This window comes from Anastrepha ludens, chromosome 5, assembly GCF_028408465.1.
Source record: "Anastrepha ludens isolate Willacy chromosome 5, idAnaLude1.1, whole genome shotgun sequence".
Lineage (NCBI taxonomy): Eukaryota > Metazoa > Arthropoda > Insecta > Diptera > Tephritidae > Anastrepha > Anastrepha ludens.
In genome coordinates this window covers 36,544,707-36,570,114 of record NC_071501.1, presented here as the reverse complement: position 1 = coordinate 36,570,114, position 25,408 = coordinate 36,544,707, and the positions used below count along the sequence as shown (strand labels likewise).

The window sequence follows — 25,408 nt, the reverse complement described above, 5'->3', positions numbered from 1 at the left end:
AAGTTGGCCCAGATGTTATCAACAGTGCTGCCAACTCATGAAAAAAATAACTAGAGCGAAATTTTAAGCCCGCGAAGTTTGACAAATAAATTCACCTTACTTTTTGCCCACAGTATATATTTAAATAACACCTGTTATTGGAAAACCCTTAAATTGGTAAATTTTTGCTACAGCAGAGCGATAGTTAACACTTCGAAATCTTACAGCAAAAAACAGTGTTCCAATCGCTTGAGTAATTTTTGATTTGTTGCAGTTTAAAAATTAAGTTTTTGATTTTTCAACATATTTGTGCTTATGAAAACGTATCTTTTTTAATTTCATGGCCTTAAAGTCGAAACAAACCTTCCGCGAGCGACTAGCTTTAAGATGCAAAAAAACCTGCGCGAATCGGTGCATTCAGCGCTTAGTTATTAATACACAAACTTATGTTATTTTAAAATTTTATTTTACCTGATGTAAAGAGGCAAGATTAAAAAAAATGGTATCCATGCTTCAACGGAAAAAGTTACTTAAGTTTTGCACATTACTGTACATTAATATGCATACTTTCAGGCACCATCTGCAAACTGGATTCCTATCTTCATAACTACCAGTTTCTTACCAGTTTTCTTTTCTAAAAGTACGAATATGCAGCAACTTTTTCCTCCCTTGGTTTATGGCGTCTGTTGTTGTTGCACTCGCATTTACCACTTCCTTCCAATGCTTTGCATAGTACAAAAGTTGAAATTGTGCTTTCCTTTATTGTTTGCAGAGTGAGGATACGAGTCACAAATTTGCATATGAGGGCTAAGTAAGGTACAGGTAACTTCCTGTAACGTGGCTTGAGAAGTGCAACAAAAGTTTTTGTTTCCGTTTTCTTTTGTTTTCTATATTGTGGATTTTTTTAGTTTTTACGGCCACTACTATGCAAGTGCTTTGCAATGAACCCATGCCCCGACAATGCTGGCGAATATATAATTTTTAAAGTGTTTTAAAATTATCTGTGCACTTTAAGGCAAATGTGTAGGCAAATTGTAGTAGCAGCGAAGCTAAATAGAACCATTTTTCACAAAAAATATAAAAATGCAACTTTTGATGCAACAAAGTGCTCAGAGGAAATATTCATTTCGGAAAATCGCTCCCTTTGAGATGAGTCGGCAGGTACTCTCTTGATAATAATCACAATAGGCTATGAGCCTAAGTGTGTGCGACAGGACAACCACTTCAACCTAACCTAACCTAATGTGGTCGCCGGCAGTGGCCAACATCCGAGTGTATTTCTACCGTGAAAAAGCTCGTCGTAAACAAAAGACCATCTATCATTCGTAGTCGGTTTAAAACTGTGAACCCTTCTATTTTTGCAACATCATCAAGACGCACACCGTAAATAGAAGGACGAGCCTTTCCAGATATGCAAAAAAGGGACGGCACCTAATTTAGTTTCGCTGTAGTTTGAGAGAGGCTGAAGATGGACTAAACTGACGTTACCTCTCATGCCCGACAGACTGTCGTAAATTTTCCTATCATTAAGTCGAAAGGGCTGTAGGCAGCTGCTTTGACTGATGACGGGCCACTTTCTGTGGGCGAAGCACATGGAAAAGGTAGGCATTTCAGACAGTGCACTATGCTGGAGGAGGATGAGACGGCAGACCACTTTGTGTGTGTGTGGCTGGCCTTCACTGGAATCAGGCTTGAGGTTTTTGGCACTGATGTGTTAAGAAGCGACCACCTTGGCTCCATGGCACCCCAAGATCTACTCAGATTTCTTCAGAGGTCGGGTGGGTTTAAGGAAAATTAAAACGGACTAAAATTTAGTGAATATTACTCTCTAAAACCTATTGCCACTCGATTTAGTTCAACTTATAAAAAATTTCTAGTTATAGCAGTTCGAGTTATAGAAGTTCGGCTCTATTCCGATAAAAAGGGTTGCACAAAAAATTGTTTCCGTTAAGGTTGGCGTAAAGTTTATAATAGCCGCCCAGCATTCACTGCCATTCTATAGTGTCGGCTATTAAAGCACTCACACATATGTTTATATGTACATACATACATACATACATACATATAAACATAATTACACACACGCACACATATTTAAACACAGCCATAGAGCGAAAGCGCAATCTTTACTTGAAAGTCGTTAACCACCACCAATCCTGGGAAATCACATCGAATGCAGCCGCTATCTCTGCTCGCGGACACATACACATACACATACACACACACATACACACGTACACGTAACAAGCACTCGCCGTCCTCTATTTCACAGGCTTTACGTTTTCACTTGAAAGTGGTTTTACCACTTGCAGTCAGTTGAACCTTCAATCAATAATGGCATCGCCTCCTGTTACGTGTACTGAACTTTATCTGCTGAAAAATACCTACATTTATGCTGCAGCTCTATATCAGGTATGCTTACATTGTTGTTGTGGGTCGCACAAATTTCTCTTTAAATATGCCGTGGTTTCTGCTTTGCAAATATGAAAATAGTTCAAATTTTAGCTTTACTAGCTTCCTCGGAAAGAATTCCTTTGAAAATCCATCAAATCACTCTAATCACTCTGTAGTCTTATTTACCATTTCTCTCCGGCCACACGGGCAGCACATAATCAAACGTCAAACAGAAATCATCGAAAGCCTTTTTGCTTTATTTACATTCGTGGGTTATATACATCTCTGGTCTATGAAGCTACTCCTCTTGTTTACCACCAGAAAGAAGCTTTGAAGGCTAACACTTCGTCAGTCTTGTTCTCACGACAGTCGGTTCGTTACCGGAACGACCCGGACTTATATTCGGCTAAGGATTGTCACTCCAGCATTTATGGGAAATGCCTATGTTGCTACAACAATAACAACCTCAACAGTCTGCAACATGAACCCGAACTAAAATTACTGCCGCCACAAATTACTGATTCCCAAGGTACTACTGTTAAGTATTTCTGTCGCAATTAACGAGCTCGCACTTAAGTCGAGCCTCGTCTGCTTTTTTTTTTTGTTTCGTCGGGACAGACTATCAAGTACAGCACTCGGACGCAATTAAGTCTATTGTACTGCACTCGGGTTCCCGTTTTAATTTTCTTTAAGTCTACTCGACCTCCGAGGTAATCTGAGTAGATTTTGTGGTGGTGGTCGCTTCTTAACACATCAGTGCCAAAGACCTCAAGCATGTTTCGAGCGAAGACGGAGCAGACGCACAGAACGTGGTTCGCCGTTTCATTCTTTTCTCCACATGTTGGGCAGAGTGCAATGTCTGAGATGCCCACCTTTTCCATGTACTTTGCCCATAGAAAGTGGCCCGTCATGAGTCCAACCAGCCGCCTCTGCTTAGTGACAGCAGGATTTGCGACAGTCGGTCGGACAAGACAGGTAACATCAGTTTTGTATATCTCGCAGCCAGCCAAGCTCGCTTGTGGGTTAGAGTAATTCATTTGCTAACTGTGGCTTTGATGACTGCAGAAGGAAGTGGCGGAACGGGCTCTGGGCCAAAGAAGTTGTTTAGTTAATGATCGTCGGACACTGTATTTTGACACCTCATCTCTGTTTTCATGAGAAGCCCGGCAGTTTAGTACAGGATTGAGGATGATATTGATCATGTTTTTTTGGACTGCTATGTTTTGTCACTTTGTTTGCCTGAAGCCCGTTCTGAAGCTTAGGCCATAAAACTGTGATCCTTCTAAGGTGTTGATTTTTGGTACATTTCATCCACCCTTTACCAGAAGACAGTATGCAGAGGGTCCAGGTCTTCAAACAATTGAGCGTCCGAAATCGCAAGCACTTTCCTTGAAGTGGTGGATATTTGCGCAGTAAGTGACGGTATTTATTTAGGGGCTGGTTTTTTCATAACTCTTGGAAAGTGATGGACGAAGGCTAAGCTTTTTCTCAAATTTCTTGTGTAAGCCTTGCTGAAACGAAATTTCTTACTGCCACCGAAGGGCAGATAGTTTTTATAAAAACTTCTAGAAAGGCACACGGAAGTTTATCAGCGGCGGCAGCTGCGGATCCCATTAGTGTGTCTGATGCATTCGAGATATTTCTTAAAAAACAAATAACAAATAACTTTAAATCAAAAATTTAGTCATGCTTAACCACCGGTCACACAGGGTTAGGAAGAGCAGATTCTTTTCTGAAATGATAGACTTTAGCTTGATGGAAACATGGAAGGCGGTGCCCATTCAATATCCGCTTCTCGCCTGTATGATTACTTTATAGCTGAAAATGATTTCGTGCTATGTAATCTGAATTCCCACTGCCAACTAAACTCACGGAAAAAACGTCACTGACTTCACAAGTAGTCATAAAATGCCGCTGATCTGTTAGCAAGACTACTGAGATTTTTCATGTCTTCAGTACATTCGTTCCTTCCTTTTTATTTTCGGCAACTGCTATTCAATTTGCAAATGCAGATTACAAGGGGCGTGTTGAACGCACCTGATAATTGGCTACAAGAACTGCTAAATGTACGAAATCTCTGCTGATTTCAAGTTGATTGGACATTCGCCTAATAGTCGCGGTACTTACGTTCGGCTTAAGAAACGTATGCTCTCAGTTCATGAATATAATCGATTTAGCGGAATTCATTTTGGGTAAAATTTGGTTTTAGGGAACCGGCCTGCTACAAAGGCGAAATACGTTCCGCCAAGGATGACTCAAAATGGCGCAAGTGCTTAAGCACTTGACTTAAGTTAGAGTGCACCATAGGAATACCCATAATAATAGACTATAGGAACACTAAGAAATAAAATATTTCTGGCCAAAGGATCAAAAAAGTTTCCAAAACATAAAGGAATCTCAATTAAAAATAATCCTGTAGTTTTCCTGCCCTAAAAGTTACTAGAAATTTCAAGATTTCTATTTTAATCAGGCGCTCTGATAGACCGGTCATCCAAACTTCCAACCTAACTCGATGTGTGGTACTCGTACATAGAAGGGTTGTTGTATCTGCTTATTAAGCACTGCCGGGCGCGGTGAAGTCAACGGTCCTTGTTGGCATGGAAATAGTGTGTTTAAGTGGAGACGTGGGTACTTCCCAATGGTGGATATATGTTGAGTACATCGGGATCGATTCAGAATAGGTAGGAGTTAAGTCTACTACAGTATCCTGAACGCAACTGCGCCAAGATGACGCGTACCGTAAGAGGCATCTGAAGTTCTTCGCCCGCGATGGGTGATAGTTGGACTACAACAATGGCATTCGGGGGGCGGGAGTTTAAGAAGATGGTGAGAAACTCCCGATGAATGCCGTCATGGGCCTCCTTATAATCAGATGGTTTGAAGCTTGAGAGTGATAGGTCTGGTGACGGTACATTCGAGCCAAATTTTGAAAGATCAATACTTATAGGGGGTTATCCCACAATCCTTCAAGCGGAGGATGTCATAGAAATGTGAGAATCTGCTTTTTCTTAGACAGCCAGGAAACGTTATATGTAATACAGTTTTCCATAATAGCATATAAACTCGTTGAGGAATGCTTCGCTGTCATCAATATCCTGAGTGTAAGAAAAATCGTCTTGCTGGGATGGGTACCAGGACATGAAAGTCAGGACGGCAACGAATAGACGAACTGTCTAGACTAAAATCCTTTTACAAACTTACCAAAGCCTACATGAAGAAGATTATCGAGGGCCAAAGGCACTGAGCTCATACAACACTAGACGAAATCCAGGACAGAGGCAGACAAAAAATGTATCGTCCCTTCGCGAACAGCATAAAGTACGCTTCTAAATCTGGACAGCGGCGGCCGCCGTAGCCGAATGGGTTGGTGCGTGATTACCATTCAGAATTCACAGAGAGGTCGTTGGTTCGAATCTCGGTGAAAGCAAAATTAATAAAAACATTTTTTTAATAGCGGTCGCCCCTCGGCAGGCAATGGCTAACCTCCGAGTGTATTTCTGCCATGAAAAAGCTCCTCATAAAAATATCTGCCGTTCGGAGTCGGCTTGAAACTGTAGGTCCCTCCATTTGTGGAACAACATCAAGACGCACACCACAAATAGGAGGAGGAGCTCGGCCAAACACCTAACAGAAGTGTACGCGCCAATTTTTTTTTTTTTTTTTTTTTTTTTTAATCTGGACAGAGATGACTTACGAACTCTCACCGTATACTAAATTCGACATTTTAGCCTCCCTAATCATTTCAGGAAACTAGGACCAGCAGTAACGAGCGTTTGCCGCCTTTGCGAGCTGGGCGACGAAACACCAGAGCACGTCTTCTGCGAAAGTGCAGCTCTCACAAAACGAAGACTCACTCACCTAGGTGGTGTGACTGCAAATCTATTAGAGATATGGAAAAAAAGCACGAGGAAGGGCTCAAATTGATTAGAAGCTTTCAATTAAAGACTCGCGGTCAAGCACCATAGACCACACGAAGGATCGCAGTGCACTGTTTGCCGAGTGAAATTAACTAAGTTAGAGGGAAATAGAAAATCTAGTAAAACGCCGTTAAACCATTAAACACCCAAATATGTAATTTTGTTGCTTCAAAGGAGGGTGTTTTTTACGCTTGCCCTGTTCTTGTCGGTGTAACCTATGCTCACGTAGGCAAATTGCCAGCCGACACCAGCATTATTGGTCGCATTCAAATTTCACTACTCGCTAGCGCACGTGAACACGTGTACACTTTGCAACGTCACTACATTCTCGTTATTTCAATTTATGGGTGTGTGTGTGTCTAGCTTTGAGGGCAAGCCCATTTATGCCTTACATAGTTGTATTTGTTGTTGTTAAGCGGCAATTTATTCGTTTTTTATTACAGGGCTTAACTAGGCATATGGCCCGACTCGTCCCAGATACTCATTGCGTGTTGAATGACTTTGTAAAGGGCCAAGAGGGCCAAGAGGAGGAAGTATAAGTAAAAAGCGTTGATAGAGAAGAGGGAGACAAAGCGGAGGCAGTTTTGTGGGCAAAGCTTGACTGCTTGAATGTGGGAGCTTTACTCGTTGGCTGCACGAACTTAACTACTTATTTGCATGGCTGTGTGTATGCATATATGTGGCCTGCAGGTATGTGTGTGCGTGTGTGTGTGCGTGCGTATATATTTGAGAGTGTGCGCGCGGATAGGTCGGCTTTAGAGCAGATTTGTGGTACTTTGTTAAAAATTGATGTACCTCAACTTGTCACTGTCTCACTGATTGTACTTGTCTGGGCCATATGAACGTACGAGTATTTGATCACATACACGTTTTTGCGTGTGCCTAAGTGTGTGTGCGTGAGCTTGATTGCTTCTGTTAGCGACTTTTTGGTTATACGAGTAGAAATAAGTGAACCTCCATTTGAGCCCATTTTTGCATAGGTTTACAACACGCGCTACACTTTTTTGGTCGATTGGTGCGTACATATCTACATATGTCCATGCATATGTATTTGCATGTGCGCATGCATGTGCGCATGCATGTGTACATATGACTTTATTGCTGTGCATTTCGTATGGCCTGTGAACTTTTTCATTATTCAATGTCATTTCAAATGTTGAATGCCGTATTAATGAGTGTTTGTGAGACTTAATGGCTGCTTAACATATACAAGTACAGGCAAGCACACACACACACACACACACCCGCATACATGTGTATGTGTGTATGTATATGCGTTTGCCTGGGTACGTAAGGTTTTAAGTTCTTCCAATTGTTCGAAATTTTTCGCATTTTGCTGGTTGCCTTTTTTAAACGCTTTTGCACTCGAAAGATAAATTGGCGTAGGTGTGCGGCATAAGTACTCAAGTATTTGTATGTATATGTGCATATGTACGTATGCACGCCAAGCTAAGGTTAAGTGCTGAATGGTTACTAGGCTTAACAAGGCTTAAATTTTGCAGCTTATGTCTGTCAAAGTATTTTTTCTTTTGGTTTTTAAATGATAAGCCACATGGGAAAAGCTTTAAGTAGCGTCGCTGTGGCGCCCTTGTCGATTGGACTTTAAAAGTAATGCGTAGAACTACTGATCATGTTCAGGAAAACTTAAATCTTTACCAAATTTTTCTAATTTTCTACTAATATATGCAAAATATTTAACATTTAGGAGAGTTTGGGACAATTTTCATAGGCTTGCTCGCTACCTTCAAGTGGTTGCTCGCTACCTTCAAGTGGCTTTCTGAAACCAGGCTAACCGACCTCTCGCCGTGGGTCTACCGTTAAACATTACATCGCGGAAGGCTCTTAACGGCCGTTGCCGTTCTAGACGCCACATCTCTTTCATAGTCTTGGTCACTACGTCGCATACCGCAATCCACTTTCCCTTCGAGCGCCACTTATATTGCCCGAATGTTTCCGGTGCAGGAGGGTCATCAAAGACTCTATTGTGTTTTTCGCTTGCACAATGGAAGCGCGAGCATGTGAAAAATGTGTGGTGAACATCTTCTATAAAGTTTTTGGCGCAGTAATCGCAATAGGGATTGTCTCCGTGGTAAACCTGCATAGGTATGCTTTGAAGCAGCCATGGCCAATCAAGAACTGGGTCAGGTGAAAGTCCTCTTCTCCATGTGATGTCGTTAGCAACGCCTTAAGGTTGGGAATGCATTTGTGCATCTAACGCCCTTTTATGCAGTTCGATGCAGTTTTTTTGTAAGCCACGAGAAATCGAGTTTATTGGCCTCTGTGTTCTCGCTATTTGGGCAGCTTCCATTGCCAGTATGTCTAGCGGATACATGCCAGATATTACTAGGGCTTCATCGTCCGAGAAGCGTTATATACGCGTAGTGCGCATAACCGGTATGTTGTAGTCCTCAAGTCCTAGTTGGCCCACATACGTTCTAACATCACCCTCGACAGCACTGTCACAGTGGTGAATAATTTTTTGTTGTTTCTATTATTATTCCAAAGTATTTGATTGCGTCTCAGGACGTTTGATGCGGCCGAGCCATTTGATGCCAAACGAGGATTGAGACAGGCTGACTTGTTGTCGTGTGGCTTCCTTCTCCTGATGCTGGGAAAGATCGTGCGAGTCGCAGAACTCAAACGATCAGACTCAATTTTTTATGAGATAAAATATTGATAAGATAAGATATTGACAGCATCGACCTTACCAACTGCGCTGTTAGTTCTGCCTTTTTCAACCTTGATAAAAAAGCACAGCGAATTGTCTGGTGATGAACGAGGACAAAATGAAGTATCTTCTGTCATCAAACAAACAGTCGGCGAACTCACGTATCGACACCCACGTCACTATCGACAGTCAATATGATTTTGAAGTTTTAAGATACTTTGCTTACCTAGGAACCCGCATTAACACCAATAACAATGTCAGGCTTGAAATCGAACGAAGAATTGCTCGTGCCAACAAGTGCTACTTTGGACAAAGTAGGAAAAACTCGGCGAACTAAACTAACACTTTATAAGGCTCTCATCATGCCCGCCCTATCGGATGGCGCAGACGTTTGGGCGATAACAACATTCGATGTGGCGTCCCTTGGAGTATTTGAGAGAAAGATTCTGTGGAAGATTTTTGGATCTTTGCACGTTGATGACGGCGAGTATCGTAGGAGATAGAACAATGAGCTCTATGAGCTTTACGATGACATAGACATAGAGCGGCTTTATTGGTTACACACGCTCCGTCTGTGAATTTAATGCAGTACAAGCTGGTGTTAGCAGAGGAAAAGGGAGGCTTACTCAGGCTCTGGAAAGCTAAAGAGTAGATAATCAAGGAGGAAAGAAGAGAAGTGACAGAGAGAAAGGGAGAGGATAGAGTAGAGACAGAGACAGAGGTAGCTGCTCCTGTCATAGTTTTCCAGATTCTTTGGCAAATTTGTAAATATCCTCCAGTTTGAGAGAACGAATATTACTTATTCCACGAGATCGGAACCCAAAATTCGCAGTCTTGTTCTAGTAAAGGCAGGACACTCACAGAGAAAATTCTCAGGGCTATCCGCCTCCTCCGAGCAGGACAGGCACACTGGGCCCTCAATGATTCCAATAGTGGTTATATGTTAATCCCATGGGTTGTGACCTGTAATAATACCGAGCATTAACCGAAGTCTTTTCTATCAAGTTTTGGAAGAATGTTCGACAGTTTTCTTTTCGGGCTTATCACAAAACACACAGTTCTCCAACGTTCTTGACTGGACAATCGCAGTGTTCTGTAATCATCTTTGAGGTTTGCTTTGCGTTGTCCAGTGCAGCCAGGTTAGGTTAAATGGCTGTACTTACGAGAGGCCCGCTTGGACAAATGTTCAAAAATTCGTCCGTTGTGATACCATACAGAGGGAAAGGAGAATGAAAGTAGCCAGACAGGTGGAAAAAAGACAGTAGAGGCTTTGGAACTAGAGAATGACGATCAACAGAGGATGACGGCCAACAGAGGATGACGACCAACAGACGGTGTCGATCAACCGTCTTCAGGGGCCTCTGTCTAGCCAGCTCACCAAGCAGTTTCCCTCTATGTGGCTATAACCTGGTACCCAAATGAGCCTAGTATCGAAGTTTTCGGTTGCAATCGGGAGAGTAGTTAGGTTATCCCCTACTAAATTCGAACGCACACACAACGAGCCCATGGCCCTACTTACCGCTTTGCTGTAAGAGTGGTTATTTGCATCCTTTACATCTTCCGCTTGGAAAACACTACAGTGGTCTGAAAGCCTAAATTTGAGCTTGGTGGGGAGCTCCTCGCCGAATACTCCCCCACCAATTCTTCCGTCTAATCTCGAGCCATCTGTAAACATGTTTGCTATGCCCTGCCTCCAAATGTTGCTCGCCGCCCCGTCCTCTCTTGAGGGAATATGAAAGGAAAAAGTTCCGATTGGACCTAGCGTGGTTGTACAATGATTCAGCACCATGGGGATGAACTCAAAGTTTCTGGGGATACTAGAGTGCCCGTAGGTGCCACATTCAGCATAGTGTTGAGCACTAGCGCCCCACTTATTCCAATGAAGACATACCTTTGGACCCTCTCCAGCTTCTTAACTGAAGTCGTCCTTTCTAGTGAGTTCGACCAGACAAGGACACCGTACAACAATATTTAACTTCGTTAGCAAGACTGAGTGTCACACCTTTCAGTGCTGAAAGACTATGTCCATCCAATTTCCATTTTCTCGTGAACAAGACTAAGGTAGTTTTGTACGCATTGACATAGGGACCTTGTCTTGTGCACCGGTGATAGATTTTATTCAAAATTCTTTGCACTTTCTATAAAATTTTACTTTGCAACATTGAGCTGCCACGGCTGCATAACAACACGTGACTTCCAGTATACCAGGACGTTCAATAATGTGTGTGACTGACACACAGATGGCGGCACTAGTACTAAATCAATATTTTTTTTCGAAAGTTGGCAACCTTTTTAGGCTTACTGTCAAAATCATATGTTAATCCGACCATTTGTTTACAAGTTACAGTGCTTTAAGTGACGCTACTTTTGAGTTTAAAAAAAAAATGAATTCAAAGCAATTCCGTGTGCTGATTTATCATTATTTTTTAATGAAAAAAAATACTTTTCAATGCCAGGAATGGCTTGAAAAACATTATTCGGACTCTGCTCCATCAAAAAGAAGCATTTGTTATTGGTATGCCGAATTCAAACGTGGTCGTACAGACACCGATGACATTCCATCTACTGGAAGGACAAATGACGCTGTTATTCCGGAAAACGTTGAAAAAATACTGAAAATCATTGCTCACACCGGAGCAAAAACAACAACGAATCGATGATTCAAAGAGCTGTTTGGACATGTTTACGCGCAATAATTTGGAGTTTTTGCGTTGGTACATCACAATGGATGAAACATGGATCCACACTTTCACTCGAGAGTCATATCGGCAGTCTGCTGAGTGGCATGCAGCCGGTGAAAGCCGCCCAAAGCGACCAAAGACGCAGCAGTCGGCTGGCAAGATTATGGCGTCTGTATTTTGGGATGCGCATGGAATAATATTCATCGACTATCTCCAGAAGGGGCAGACCATCAACAGCGACTATTATATAGCGTTATTGGAGCGTTTGAAAGACGAAATCGCAAAGAAACGGCCTCATATGGCGAAGAAAAAAGTGTTGTTCCACCAAGACAATGCACCGTGTCACAAATCAATGAAAACGATGGCAAAATTGAACGAATTGGGCTTCGAATTGCTTCCCCATCCACCGTATTCTCCAGATTTGGCCCCCAGCGACTACTGGCTCTTCCCAGACCTCAAAAAGATGCTCCGTGGTAAGAGATTTGGCTCAAATGATGAAGTAATCGCCGAAACTGAGGCCTATTCTGAAGGCAAAGAAAAATCGTTTTACAAAGGCGGTATCGAAAGATTGGAAAAGCATTGGAATGATTGTGTCTCCCTAAAAGGGGACTATGTTGATGAATAAAAACGAATTTTGGCAAAAAAATGTGTTTTAATTAATTAGTCACACAGATTATTGAACGTTAATCGAAGCCATCCCTCCAACTATGACTGGAAAATATTTTGTTAGAAGAAGAATATATTTCGACACAATTTGGAATGGAACCAGCAGATCCGCATCTCAATTTTAAGCAATCGTAGCTTCCCCAACAAAGTTTTAGAGCAGTTTCTGCAGGTGTGCGAATAAAATTTAGAAAGCCCGTGTTTTTCGTACGGAGTCAGAGTGATTCATTTACACTCCAGATAGCGAAACTAGAAATATCCATTATTCTTGTATGTTTACGTTATTCAGTAAATAAACGCATACATTTTTTTATATTGTACATTACATCAAAACCAACATCTTTCAATTTGTAGGGTGTGGAAAAGCGCCGCGTATTAAGTCTAGTTTCGTAGAAAAATTAAGGTCAGCGGAAAAAGGTAAATTTGCTTTGCTCAATCGTTACTTCTCCAAAGCATAATTTATCGAAAAAAAAAAACTATTATGAAATGCTTGACCAATGCTGACTAAAATTGTATGGAGGTGAGTTGTGCTACTTACCCTACAGTGACGTCGAAAATATTGCTACCCACTGAACTGGAAACCGCCATATCACCAAATCCTTTACGCGCCACAATCACCGATGTTATCAAATCGGGTATTGATGTGCCAGCGGCAAGGAAGGTCAAACCCATTACCTAGAAAAAGAAAAAAGAAGTGAGCAAAAATCGAAATCACGTACCAGAGCTAGCCCAATTGCAGAGATCGAAAAATATTGCTGTGCTCAAAAAAAAAAAGAACAAACCTCCTCAATAATGAGGTGACGGAAAGATGCAAAAAAGTGCCATTATTAAAAGATAAAATTCTCATGTGCGCAAATAAAAAGAAGGTTGACCCACATAACAAGTCATACAAGTAAAGAATATGTATGTACGCTACTCGTGGGTGTGTATGTGTATGGGGGTATAGGTTTTGTGTAGGTGCAATTGGCGAGTAGGCACATAGTCACAGACAAGTACGTACAATCATTTTTGGTACTCACCTCGGGTGGTATGCGTGCCGTATCGCCGGCAACGTTCGCCCACCACACCATCAGATACGAGAAGGCAGCGATCCATAGTATTGAGCCGATGAACGTGACTGGGTAGAATTTCTTGCCGCGCGGTGTTCGCGTATCGGGCAACGTCAGCCACATGGGTATTAGCAGTGGCGCCACCAATATGTAGGTGAGCCGTTTGCGGGCAGTATCGGGCCAAGCCATGCTCAATGGTTCCGGTTCATCTTCAATTTCATTGGCCTAAATATTTGAGTCCATTTTGTTATTGTGTATGTGTGTGTGTGTGTGGGAGTAAGAGTGGTTTGGTATTTTTTTAAATTTTTTTTCGAGTGGTAATATTGCATCACAGGCAATGTGGATGGTGGGGTGGGAGTGTTTATGAAAATGGGTAATTTATTGGAAGTTAAGGGAAAAGAGGCGTAAATAAGAAAACTTGGATTAGTAAATGTTATTTGCAAATTTTGAATTGTGGTTTTTTATTGTAGAAAATATTTTTTTAGCATATTTATATTAGTAAGTATTAAATTTAAATATGGTTTTTAATAAATTTACAAAAGGGACTTAATTTGGATAATTTTGTTCAAATTTTCATATAAATGTATACACGTATGTATTTTTCTTTTATATGGGAATTAAATCGATTATACAAAATGCATTAATGACGTGTTGTGAAATATGAAATTTGAATAATAATTATGCGAAATACTAAGAATATTTGTTACAATTTATTAGAAAAATAAAGAGATTTACATTTTTTCATTTGGTTGCAGAGTGAATGAACTGAATGCAGATTTAAAAGAAATGAGCTCAGTGAAAAATGAGAAAAATCCAGATTATAAAATATTTCATTCGAAAATTTTGCTCAATTATTTTATACAATTTTTAATACAACAATTTAGCGTTGAATTACATATCTCGAAGTTGAGCCATATTTTCGCGTGACACTAAAATGTAGCGAAAGTATTTATTGCATATTTTTCGGCACTGAATTCAAAGGCAAACTAATAGGAAATTGATGATAAAGAGGCACCACTTAAATAGGCCACATATGGTGGTTAAATAGCTACTTGATTACACCAAAAGCTGGTTCGATGAGGGATTACATCATTAAGAGGGTTGTTTGAACAGTCCGTGCAAGGTCAGAGAGATGGCATTATTGACGCGTATTGAGATTGTATTTAGTTAGAAGTATATCCTGCTATTTGTAAGACTTGGACAAATTCTATTATTCGGAAGGAATCCACAAAGTGGAACAGCTTTGGACGAAATGTATAAGCCTTAAGGGAGATTATGTTGAAAAATAAAAAAAATTGACCCCAAACAAACAAGTAGTTTTGTTTTTGCACGGACCGCCGTAAAGCTATTAAGTATTGTTAGAGTTTTCAATAATTTGAGCAAAGGCCGGAATTTAAATAAAACACAAAATTTTATATTGAGGTTTTTCAGTACGAAGGCATCTTCAGGATCTTGCAGTAATGTCTGGTCGCCTTCAAAAACAAAATAATTGAATACTAAGTAGTGAAATAGTTCTCGACTCGTAGAATGGTTTGAGTTTTACTACAGTGATGAGAATAGACCTTAGAATATACCGTCGAACATTTTTGGACTTCATACAATATGAGCTTATTGCTTTTATTACCGCTTGACTATCCACGTATATATTAATTGTTGAATTCTTTCTTGTTCTAGTGTAGGCTAGCTCCGCGGCTTTCCCTACAGCAAAAACTTCCGCTTGGAAAATACTGCTGTGGTCTGCCAGCTTAAGGCAGCATATCCCTAGTTTTGAGCAGTAAATACCCGCTCCCACTCCGTTTAAAGTTTTTGAGCCGTCTGTATAGACGTGAAAAGTTCTATGGCCAGGCTTCATGCCATTGTGCCATCCCTCCTCTTCAATTGTAGTGCGAAACCTTCTCTCCCAATTAAAGTACGGAGTCATATAGTCCGTGCAACCTGAGCTCCACTTTCCTATTGAGCTGTGACCGAAGCGTCTGCAGGTGAATACCCCCCGCAACCACTAGTCTCCTCGTGGATTTCGCTGCCAGGTTTTCCGCCATAAGGTAAATAGGTGGCATGCTGTGTATCATTTCCAGCGCCGCCGTTGGAGTGGTTTTCACCGCTCCTTTTATGGACAGAGCAGCGTGTCGTTTAATCCTTTCCAGTGGCCTTAAGTATGTCAGTTTTCTTGTCGCAGTCCACCATACTAAGGCCCCATACAGCAATATCGGTCAAACTACTGCCGGGTAGCACCAATGCATCAGAGAGGGTGATAGACCCCAAGTAACGCCCAGCATTCTTTTACATGCGTACATCGCATTACTGGCCTTTTTCACCCTCTCCGTGCAATTTGCTGCCCAGTATTACTCCGAGGTACGTCGCATGATCTTTGAGAAGTAGTTCGTTGTTGCCTAGCTTCGGCAGGTTCTACGCCGGGACCTTGTACTTCCTGGTAAAAAGTACCATGTCCGTTTTTCCCGCGTTTATTCCTACCCCTGCGCGAGATATCTATTGGTGTACCGTTTTGAGAGTGTTGTTCAGCACATTACTGATGGTGTCCAGGTACTTTCGCGTAACTGCTATAGCTATGCCATCGGCATATGCCACTAGCATAAATGGGAGTTGGTTTTACTGTAGTTCTGGTACTGGAATCTATTTGCTTTTATAGTGTAAAATTACAGTTTTTAAGGTCGAGATGTTTCCAATGTCAGTGCCATCTGCTGAAATGGGTCGAGAGAGGATGTTTAGCAAGGTAGGTTTATAGATATTCTGTAAGATGAGTTTGGCAGGTGTAATGACCGGACCCACTAATGTTGAGTGGAACAATGCACATTTCAGAGCTTTTACATATGCATTGAAAAAACCGATTAAAATCAACAGTCTAGAGATTTTATTTACCCCGAAGGGTTTGAATGAAGCTACCATTCGGTTCGTGGTATTCAAACCAAAAAAATGTTTTTCCTAACGACTGGGAATGACAGATTTTCTAGCATATTTCTGCCACGAAAAAACTTCTCATGAGAACCAGTTTAGTAAAAGCTACGTAAAGCTAAACGACTTTCCGTTTTGTGGGACATCCGCAAAGTGCACAGCACAAAGTGAAAGTGACGGCAAAAGTGATGCAAAAAAGAGTTACACCCTCGGATCGATGCTGAAGACAAGGCTTTACTTCATGGTGAAAAGAATTTCGAAGGTATGGCCAAGATCAAACATTTAACCCGCTTAGAGCGAATTTGAAATACTAGTTGCGGTAACTGGACTCATGAAACTGGGATTACTGTTCATACTGCTTCGTTGCCGTCTGAATAACGATTGATTGGACTCATCAAAATATACCAGAGAGGAACGAACAGTGAAGACGGTGGATTAGAGGTGAATTGGAGCTGTAGAAGGCCAAAGTGATTACGTTGGCCAACAGGGGCATGGCTATATGTCATTCAAGATTACTTGGAAAGGGAAAAACGATCGTCAACTCTTATTATGCAGAGTCAATAGATCGACACACCGTCGATTCGCGGAAAAAACGATCATATTTGGCGAGGAATAATTTTATCTATCACCAGGTTGACGCATCGATGCACGAGCTCATAGTTGTATAGGCTATATTGCGTGAGTTTCTACTATGAATTGCTCCCTCTTTCAGACTACATAATTCCTCGAGTTAAATTTGGCCCGAAGCCTAGCGTCATTGTAGAGCAAAATGGATGACAGAGAGGTCTAGAATCCATGAATGCCAGTCATACAATTTCTTTGCAGCTGGGTCCAAAATGGCGAAAGGAGTAGGAGCGGCTGTCTTTTGCCTGCAATTTGATCTCCCCAAAAGTTTTTCAGACCCCCTAATTACTTTAAATACTGTAGTATGTTTCAAACTGACATTTATGCCGCACCAAAAGCAACTGAATTAACTCCGGAATTAACTCCTCTTAATACTCGGGCAAACATTTTCATTGACAGTTAGGCGGCTATTAATGCAATTATGGCTCCTTACACTAACTCGGAATGTATTCAACAGTGCATATTCAAAAGGGATGAACTCTGCGGAAATGGGTAGGTCACTTTTTACTAGATACCAGGACACAAAGGAGTAGAAGGAAATGAGTAAGCCGATGAGCTCGCTAAGGCAGGTTTTCGCTTGCCGAGTTTGAGCACGTGAGACATATACCCATCACTATCCTTTTTGGAAACGCATGAGAAACTAGCTCTGGAAACGCAGTCGATATGGGAACACTCAAGTTCGTACAAAACTGGCAAAATTATGCGAAATACTTGGAGTACTAAAGCAAATACCAACTTTTTTTTTCACTCTCTAGAAAAAACTGCTAAATATTGGTTGGATTACAGACACTGTTCAAAATGGGATTAGTCCAGAGCGATGCGAGTAACACATCCAACGAAGCGAGTCCCTGCTCTTTGTAGGACTCGACAAATGCGTCTGGGATCAACATATTTTTCATTCTTGCCACTCTATATACTGCCAACACAATGCACCCTAAAGGTCTAAGGAAAATCTTTTTACAGATCAGCCAGCACTAGCTAACTCACTAACCTGCTCTCTTGTTCTGCATGTTCTCCAGATTTAGGACACTGCAACTATTTACTGTTTCTAAATAAGAAGAAATGGCTTAGCAGCAAGAGATTTGGGCGGAATGAAGAGAAAATCGATGCATGGAATAGCTGCTTTCCAGCTCCCGAGATATCAAACTATTTGGAGTGCATCATAAACAATATAAATTCGAAAACGTTTGATGAGCTATCGACTTAAAAAGCGGTTTTCAGACAGACAAAAAATCGGGGGTTTTGACGCATCTCTATGCGTCTTATTTACATTTTTAGGGACTTATTGACACAATCTCGTATTGGGAATGAATATTTTATACAACTGCTTGTCTGATATTTAAATGGAATAACTCTCTGACAGTTTTTACTTACCGCTATTTCTTAAAAAAAATATCAGGAAATATATAAATGACATCTAATCGTTTGTTGCTCATTTTTTCTTCGATTTTTCACTGAACTCTTCAGAAATGTGTTGCGTAAAAAGTAAAGCTTATTATAATCTTATAAAAATGTGGTGTAAAGAAGTCTAAAAGATTGTTTAAATTAAAAAAAAAATGACAGCAATCGTGTAAAGATTTATAAAAAAATGTAATTCATAAAGTTTTTTTCACATTTTTGGAATAATGTTTATTTATATTTTAGAAAGGTTCTGCTAGGATAATTTTCTTAGTAATATTTTAAATCGTAAACAGAAATTTGTTTGAAACTAAATTTTGTTAGTACGAAGCGTAAATTTTTTATGTATTATATATAATAAATGCATAAAGCAGGAGAAACTTGGACTATTATCGAGACAACAAATTTTACAAATTATTTGATTTCTTTAAAATACGTTAGTAGGTATAGTTTGTTTTTTCTTTAAACTCATTACTGATCTAGGTAATTATATTAAACATATTAACGCTAATTGTTTGGCTTACTACATTAATTATAGTGCTTTTGTTCTAACTGGAGTATTTACTTTTAATTTTTTAAATTTCTATTAAATTTTTATTAATTTTTTATGCCATATTTTTTACTTTTTGTTTTAGTTTTTATTTTTAGTTTTTACTTTAGTTTAGGCTTTATTTTTTACCTTACATTTTTTATTATATTAAATTTTTTTTTAAACATATTTTTATATATTTTTTTTAATTTTTTTATTTTTTATTTCTTTTATTTTTTATTTTTTAAATATTCATGTTTTTATATGTTCTTAGTATTTAGTTCACCGATTGTTAGTCTCAAATTTTAATCATTTTAATAATTTAAAAAGAAAAAAATATTTAAATTGTAAAATCTGATTTTAATCATTCTGAAGTACTGATTTTAGTTGTTAGTTTAGTATGGAAAAATTTAATTAGTTGGTTGTTGAAAAGTTGGTGGTGATCAGTGATTGAATACATGCCAGTGCTGATGAACTATGTATGATCGTGCTTTGTAGTAATGCACGTGCAAAGGTGATTTATAGCAATAAAGCGAGCAATACTTTATAGTCCATATATACAGTTTGAATGAAAAATAGAAAATTAAATAATTGAAGTAAACAAATTATTCGAAAAGTTATATCAAAAATCGAAGCATATCTTTTTCCGTTGCATTTATTTAGGCTGCATTTCAATAGTAATTTTACTTTGCCAACACTGAAAAACCATTCCCACAAAATATCCACAAAATTTAAGACACCAATTCTACAGCTGCATTTTGGTTGAGAGTTTCGCTATTTACTTCCACGCTGGAATAAATGATTTTCCCAAAAACTTCTGCCACTTATAAGGTTTTCAAATTTACTAAAAAAAAATAAAAAATAAAAAAGAAGCAGCCAAATGAACTAATAAAAGCAAAGCGACGAAGCGGAAGAAAAACTTACGCAGCCAATCTCAGTGTAGATTAAAAAGAAAACAAACACAAAAAAAGAAGTACTGAATTTCCACTAATGAAGGACATCAACGTAATCGCATTTGGTGGCTGCAGCGTCTGCCGCTGACATATTATTATCCTTCACACTTGAATGCAGCACAAATGCAGAGGAAATCATGCAATTTTTCACAATTGAGTGCATTCAGCATGAGCATTTAAATCCTTGGGTATGAATTTGCTTTTTGTTGTTTTTTTTAGTATTTGTGCCCAAGCTAGACCGCAAAGCACATACTAGGTACGATAGTAAATTCACTATCGGCCGGAAAACTCACACAGACAGGAGTTGTTGCCTTGTAAAAAGATAATAAGAAACTTTTAATTTCACCAGCATTAGTTGCAATTGTCTATTTATGGACTCGGTAGAAATATGCATTTGCCAAAATATGCAAATAGTTCAGATATTCACTAAATATCCACATATGCAGAGTTACGTACAACTGAGCCCGTTTCTTAATCCAAGCAACTCCTCATGGAGATATGGCGTATACGTTACTTTAGAGGTTCGTTTTTTAGCTTGGAAATATGATTTCTAGTGACAGTCATTGCGGCAAAGGACTGCTGATGTGTATTAGGTGTATTTTAGCGCTTTACCATGCTTCGATTTGTCATCAAAATAGCATTTGCAAATTGCGCAAAGGGATTTTGAAAATCATGTTTTTAATTCTCAATTCCATAAGAAGGATTTTATTAAGAGATGAGATCCATTTAGCGTTAAAGTTCATTTGAGGATTTGATGTGGAGAAAACCCAAAAAGCGTTATCAAGGCATTACTAACAAAAACACAGTAATATTTGCCTCTTTTAACATGCAGGTGTTAAGTGAAAATATGTTTCCATAAACAAAAAAAAAATACTAAAAATGTTTGTGTGTTGATAAATTAGCTGCTGACTGTATTAGACTACATTTTCAAGACCGGAATGATATTGGAGAGACAAATCGTTTGCTGAGGGATCAGTATTATCAAAACAAAAAAAAACAAAGAAAGCAAATTCCCTATAATTTTATATCTCTGCAAAAATTGCAATCTAACACATGACTCTCGGCTTGACAGATTTAATAGGCGGAACTCTGTAAATAGTAATAAATAATAAATATGGATACACCAAATGATACAAAAGGTTGTTTTATAATAGCGGTTCCCTTTTCGGCACGCAATGGGCAAACCTTCGAGTATATTTCTGTCATAAAAAAAAAGCTCTTCATCTGCCATTCGGAGGCGGCAAAAAACTGTAGATTTTTCTATTTGTGGAACAACAACAACAACGCTCTATCAAAGACGCTCGGTCAAACACCGCATAAAAGCGCTAAGCGCTCATTATATATCTAAATGTAGTGTGCAATAAGGAATTTCTAAAACCCACTTTAGTCATACAGGTCGTATACGTAACAAAAAATGTCGTATTGGACGAAAAGTTGGAATCGAATACCCAATCCTAGGATTGATTTAATTATCAATTGACCTCATTTCAGCTTAATTTTTTCTACCTATTTTCGAAAACAAATTTTTAATTTATATATTGATAATACAGGTTGTATACGCAAAAAAAATTCTATACTACGTTTGTCCGAAAATTGGAAACGAACACATGACGCCCCGATTGGCAGCTTTTAGAATTAAAAAAATGTAAAAGCTCATTTGATTAAATTAAGGTAAATATAAATTAAACTATAACGAATTTCTAAAAACATTTCTGGTCGTGCAGGTCGTATACGTAACAAACATTTTTACGCTTCATAAAAATATGAAAGTCGCACAAATGACCCACCAACTGATGTTTTTAAGTATTAAACATTGTACAATTTTTTCTTGTTAATTTCAATAACGTAACACGTATTTTTATTTTCCATATTGGTGATACAAGTCGTATATGCAACAAAAAAAATATTTCCTATTTATCAAAAAGTTGGCGTCGAACAAATAACTCTCGGCATGACATACTTATTAATTTAACAGTTTTTACTCCACTTACACTTTCGAAAGCAAATTTTTAACTTCCACATTGATCATACAGGTCGTATACGTAACAAACATTTCAAACCTAGGCGAAAAGTTGGAATCGAACACATAACCCTCCGCATGATGGGTTCAAGTATTGTACAAGTTTTTGTATTAAATTTACGTAAACGTAGTTCTTAACTCATATTTGATTGCATAATTCATTTCAAATCCATATTGGGCGTACAGGTCGTATACGTAACAAATATATTGAACGTGTCCGAAAATTTGTAGTCGAACACATCACCCTCCGTATTCTTATTAATTAAAAAAAAAATGCACAAATTTTTCTATTAAATTTATGCAAATGCAATTCTTAATTCATATTTGACTGCATATTTCATTTCTAATGCTATTACACCAATCAATTTTGGCCATACAGGTCATATACGTAATAAAAAGTTTATGCTTGCGCGAAAAATTTGAATCGAAGACATAACCTGTGGAGTGATAGATTTAACAATTTCAACATTATAAAGCATTGTTTGATTACATTTAGGTGAATTCCATTTGTTACAAGGAGTTTTTAAAATCCTGATGGGCCATACAGAACAAAACGTTACGTTTGCCCGAAAAGTTGGAATTGAAACATAACCTTCAGATTGAAAAAATAGTAATTAATTGCACTAAACAAATAGTTCGCTTCCGTTACCTCTTCCCATATACTAACCTGTTTTGCCTACCTATACTAACTTTTAATTGCCTATAACTTTTAAGCACACACACACACACTGCAAGTGTATGTGTGCGCATTTAAATTGAAAATTTTCAACTTTCATTATTACAACTTTACTTTACTACTGCATACGCACACACACGAAACATATATGAGTACACTTCGGAATTGGCTTGAGAACATATCTTAAAATTTTCTTCACAAACTTAAATTCTCTTTTAATAATTTAAGATACTTAAATGTCTTTTGGCGCAAATCTACTACTCGATTCCGCTTTCCAAAGCCAGCTTCAAGGACGTGCGGGCGTGAAGGACATCAGTGAGCATACATATTCGAACATGAATGCTGGGAATCACACCTTGAGGGCGGTAATGGTGACATTCGTAATATATTTGCATGCGTACAAGATGGTTTCATACCAAAGCTTCGTTCCACACATGGCTTCTATTTTACATATACTCGTACGTATGCGAGCAAAACAGTTTTTGCCTGACATTGGCATTTAGTCCCTTGCTGAGAGTACCTCTAAATGCTTATCTGCCTACAGCGTTTAACATTTGGAATTCAAATTTCATTTCAGTTATGTTGCCATCTATTTTTTGTTTGTATGTCTAATTCCTCGGTGACAAGTGTCGCCTCTGTTGTTGCTGCTGCTGCTGTTGGCGCCCCATTGCATATGAATAGGTTAACACATTGTCGGTGGTTTGTGGGGGTGTGTTTGGTTTGTACTTTTGACTTTGTGTGTGTCTACTGGCATATGAAGGTGAATTTGATTGTTATGCTATGCTGGTGTGACGGTTAAGCAATTTTTAATTTTTATTGCTAATAGATTCAAGTTTAATTTTACAGTGTCGAAAGATTGGATTTAATTGTTGTCAATTGCATAGGAAATTCATGTCTTTGGATAGGAAACACGAAAAAATTTGCTTAATATTTTTTAAATTTTTATTTAGTTCAAAATTTTTTTTAGTAAAAAATATTAATATTTTTTATTTTTAAAATTAATATGAATATTTTTTTTATTAATATTTACTAAAAATTTTTTTTATTAATTTTTTTTAAATAATTTTTAGTAAAAAAATTAAAAAAAAAATTTTCCAATAATTTTTAGTAAAAAATTTAAGAAAACCTTATTTTTAGCACAACATTTTAATATTGCATTTTTAGTAGAAAAGTTTTGCAGTCAATTTTTTAAGTTTTGTTAGTAAATTTTTTTAGTTTCATTATAATATATAATAGAAATTTGTAGAAACTCATTAGAAATGTTCGTAGTAACTCAATTTATTTTTGTGCCCCTTTTATTTCGATTTCATAACGTTCCCATCATTGTTCTCTTGCCGTATTTAATAGTTTTGCCCGAATTTCTTTGCCGGACTTGAGAAATAAGTGTTCCATTTCCATTTTGTTTCATTAGGAGTACTTACTTAAACTTATTTGTATGAAAGTTTTCTTTCGAGTCCATATCATTGCGTTCGATTCCATATCGTTAGTTTTGCAGGGTTTGAAAAATAAGTGTTCCAGTTTCAATTTGTTTCATCCGGTGTAGTTACTTACTTTTGCATTTGAGCGGTTAGTTTCTTGTAAATAGTTGTTAATACAAATTAATTACGTTTCAATTCCATTTCATTCCAGATTTTATTGGCCCGTGCAGTTTCTAGGATTTGTGAAATAATCGTTCCATTTCGATGCTGTTGTTATTAAAAAACTTTACTTTTTTGCAATACATAAATTTATGCGACTCATTTAGTTCAAACAGTTTGTTTATAACTTAGCTAAATTTCTGCATTGTTATTTTTAGTTTCCTCGTGTGCTAGGCTAATTTCGCTCGTCTTCTTGGTAATTCTATTAAGTGGATGTTTTCTGATCGTTTCATTTGATAATATTTCTATCTTCCTTAAATACAATATAAGAGTCTAAGGTTATTGGTCTGCTTCCCTTTTGTTCCACATTTCAGTTCTTAGTAATTCCTAGTGTGCCGTGGTGATTCAAAAGCCCTCAATTTGATTGAGTACATCGTTTCTGGTTGCGACTGTATCCAATCAGATCCCGGGTGTACGATTACTTTGCCAAAAATGGAATAACAATTACCAGTTGTTTGGCGTTTTGATCGAATAAATTTGAATATAAAATTTAGCTAAACTTCGTACTATTTTAAATTTGCACGTTGAGAGCAGTTGGGCTCTATTAAATTTGCCACTAATATAATTTAATTCGATTTCTGGTGCAATAAAATAATTTAGAGGCTTTTAGTTGCAATTTTGTTATCCAAGAAAGTAAGAAAGTATTTCCAATCTCACATTGCATCAGTTTTTATGTCTGACTTAATGAATGTAGTACGACTAAATTTTTCCTCAAAATGATTGTTCCAATTCCATTCCGTTCCTCTAAGATTTTGTATTTATGTTTTGTTCATACCATGCGTTCAACATTTGACCACCTCTATTTTTTTTATAAAACTAGTGTTCCAATTTCATTTTGTTCCTCTGATATTATCAAACTTCTTTGCATATGTCGAAGTTCTATCTATTCAGACCGATAGCTTTTGCTGTTTTTGACATTTCATGTCATATGACTAAGTTTTCCAACAAAATTATTTTTCCCATTCTACTCCGTTCCTCTAAGATTTTTTATAGTGTGTTTGGTTCAAACCTTACATTAAATATTTGACTTCCTTCCTTTTTCTTATAAAACTAGTGTTCCAATTTCTAGTGTTCTAATTTGTTCCTCTGATATTTTCAAACTTCATTGTATGTGTCGAAGTTCTATAGATATAAATATTTCTCGACCGATAGCTTTTGCAGTTAATTTACTTTTCATGGCATTTCATGTACAATACGTGAGTGAGTGAGTAAATAAATACTATTAATAGAAAATAAATAAAAAATAAATAATAAAAAAATAAATAAACAATTAAATAAATTAAAACAAAAAAGTAAATAAAAAAGAGAAA

At 38.1% G+C, this 25,408-nt stretch overlaps 1 protein-coding gene across 1 annotated transcript in view; it reads right to left on the bottom strand.

The window, feature by feature from the left end:
• LOC128864654 (sodium/potassium/calcium exchanger Nckx30C-like) overlaps nucleotides 1-25,408 on the bottom strand; it is a gene marked incomplete at its 5' end in the record, with an annotated part of 177,423 nt that overhangs the window by 36,448 nt on the left and 115,567 nt on the right. Inside the window, 2 exons of the mRNA XM_054104410.1 lie at nucleotides 12,841-12,977; nucleotides 13,322-13,576. Coding sequence (XP_053960385.1) covers nucleotides 12,841-12,977; nucleotides 13,322-13,576 — 392 coding nt within the window. The remainder of the gene's footprint in view (nucleotides 1-12,840; nucleotides 12,978-13,321; nucleotides 13,577-25,408) is intronic.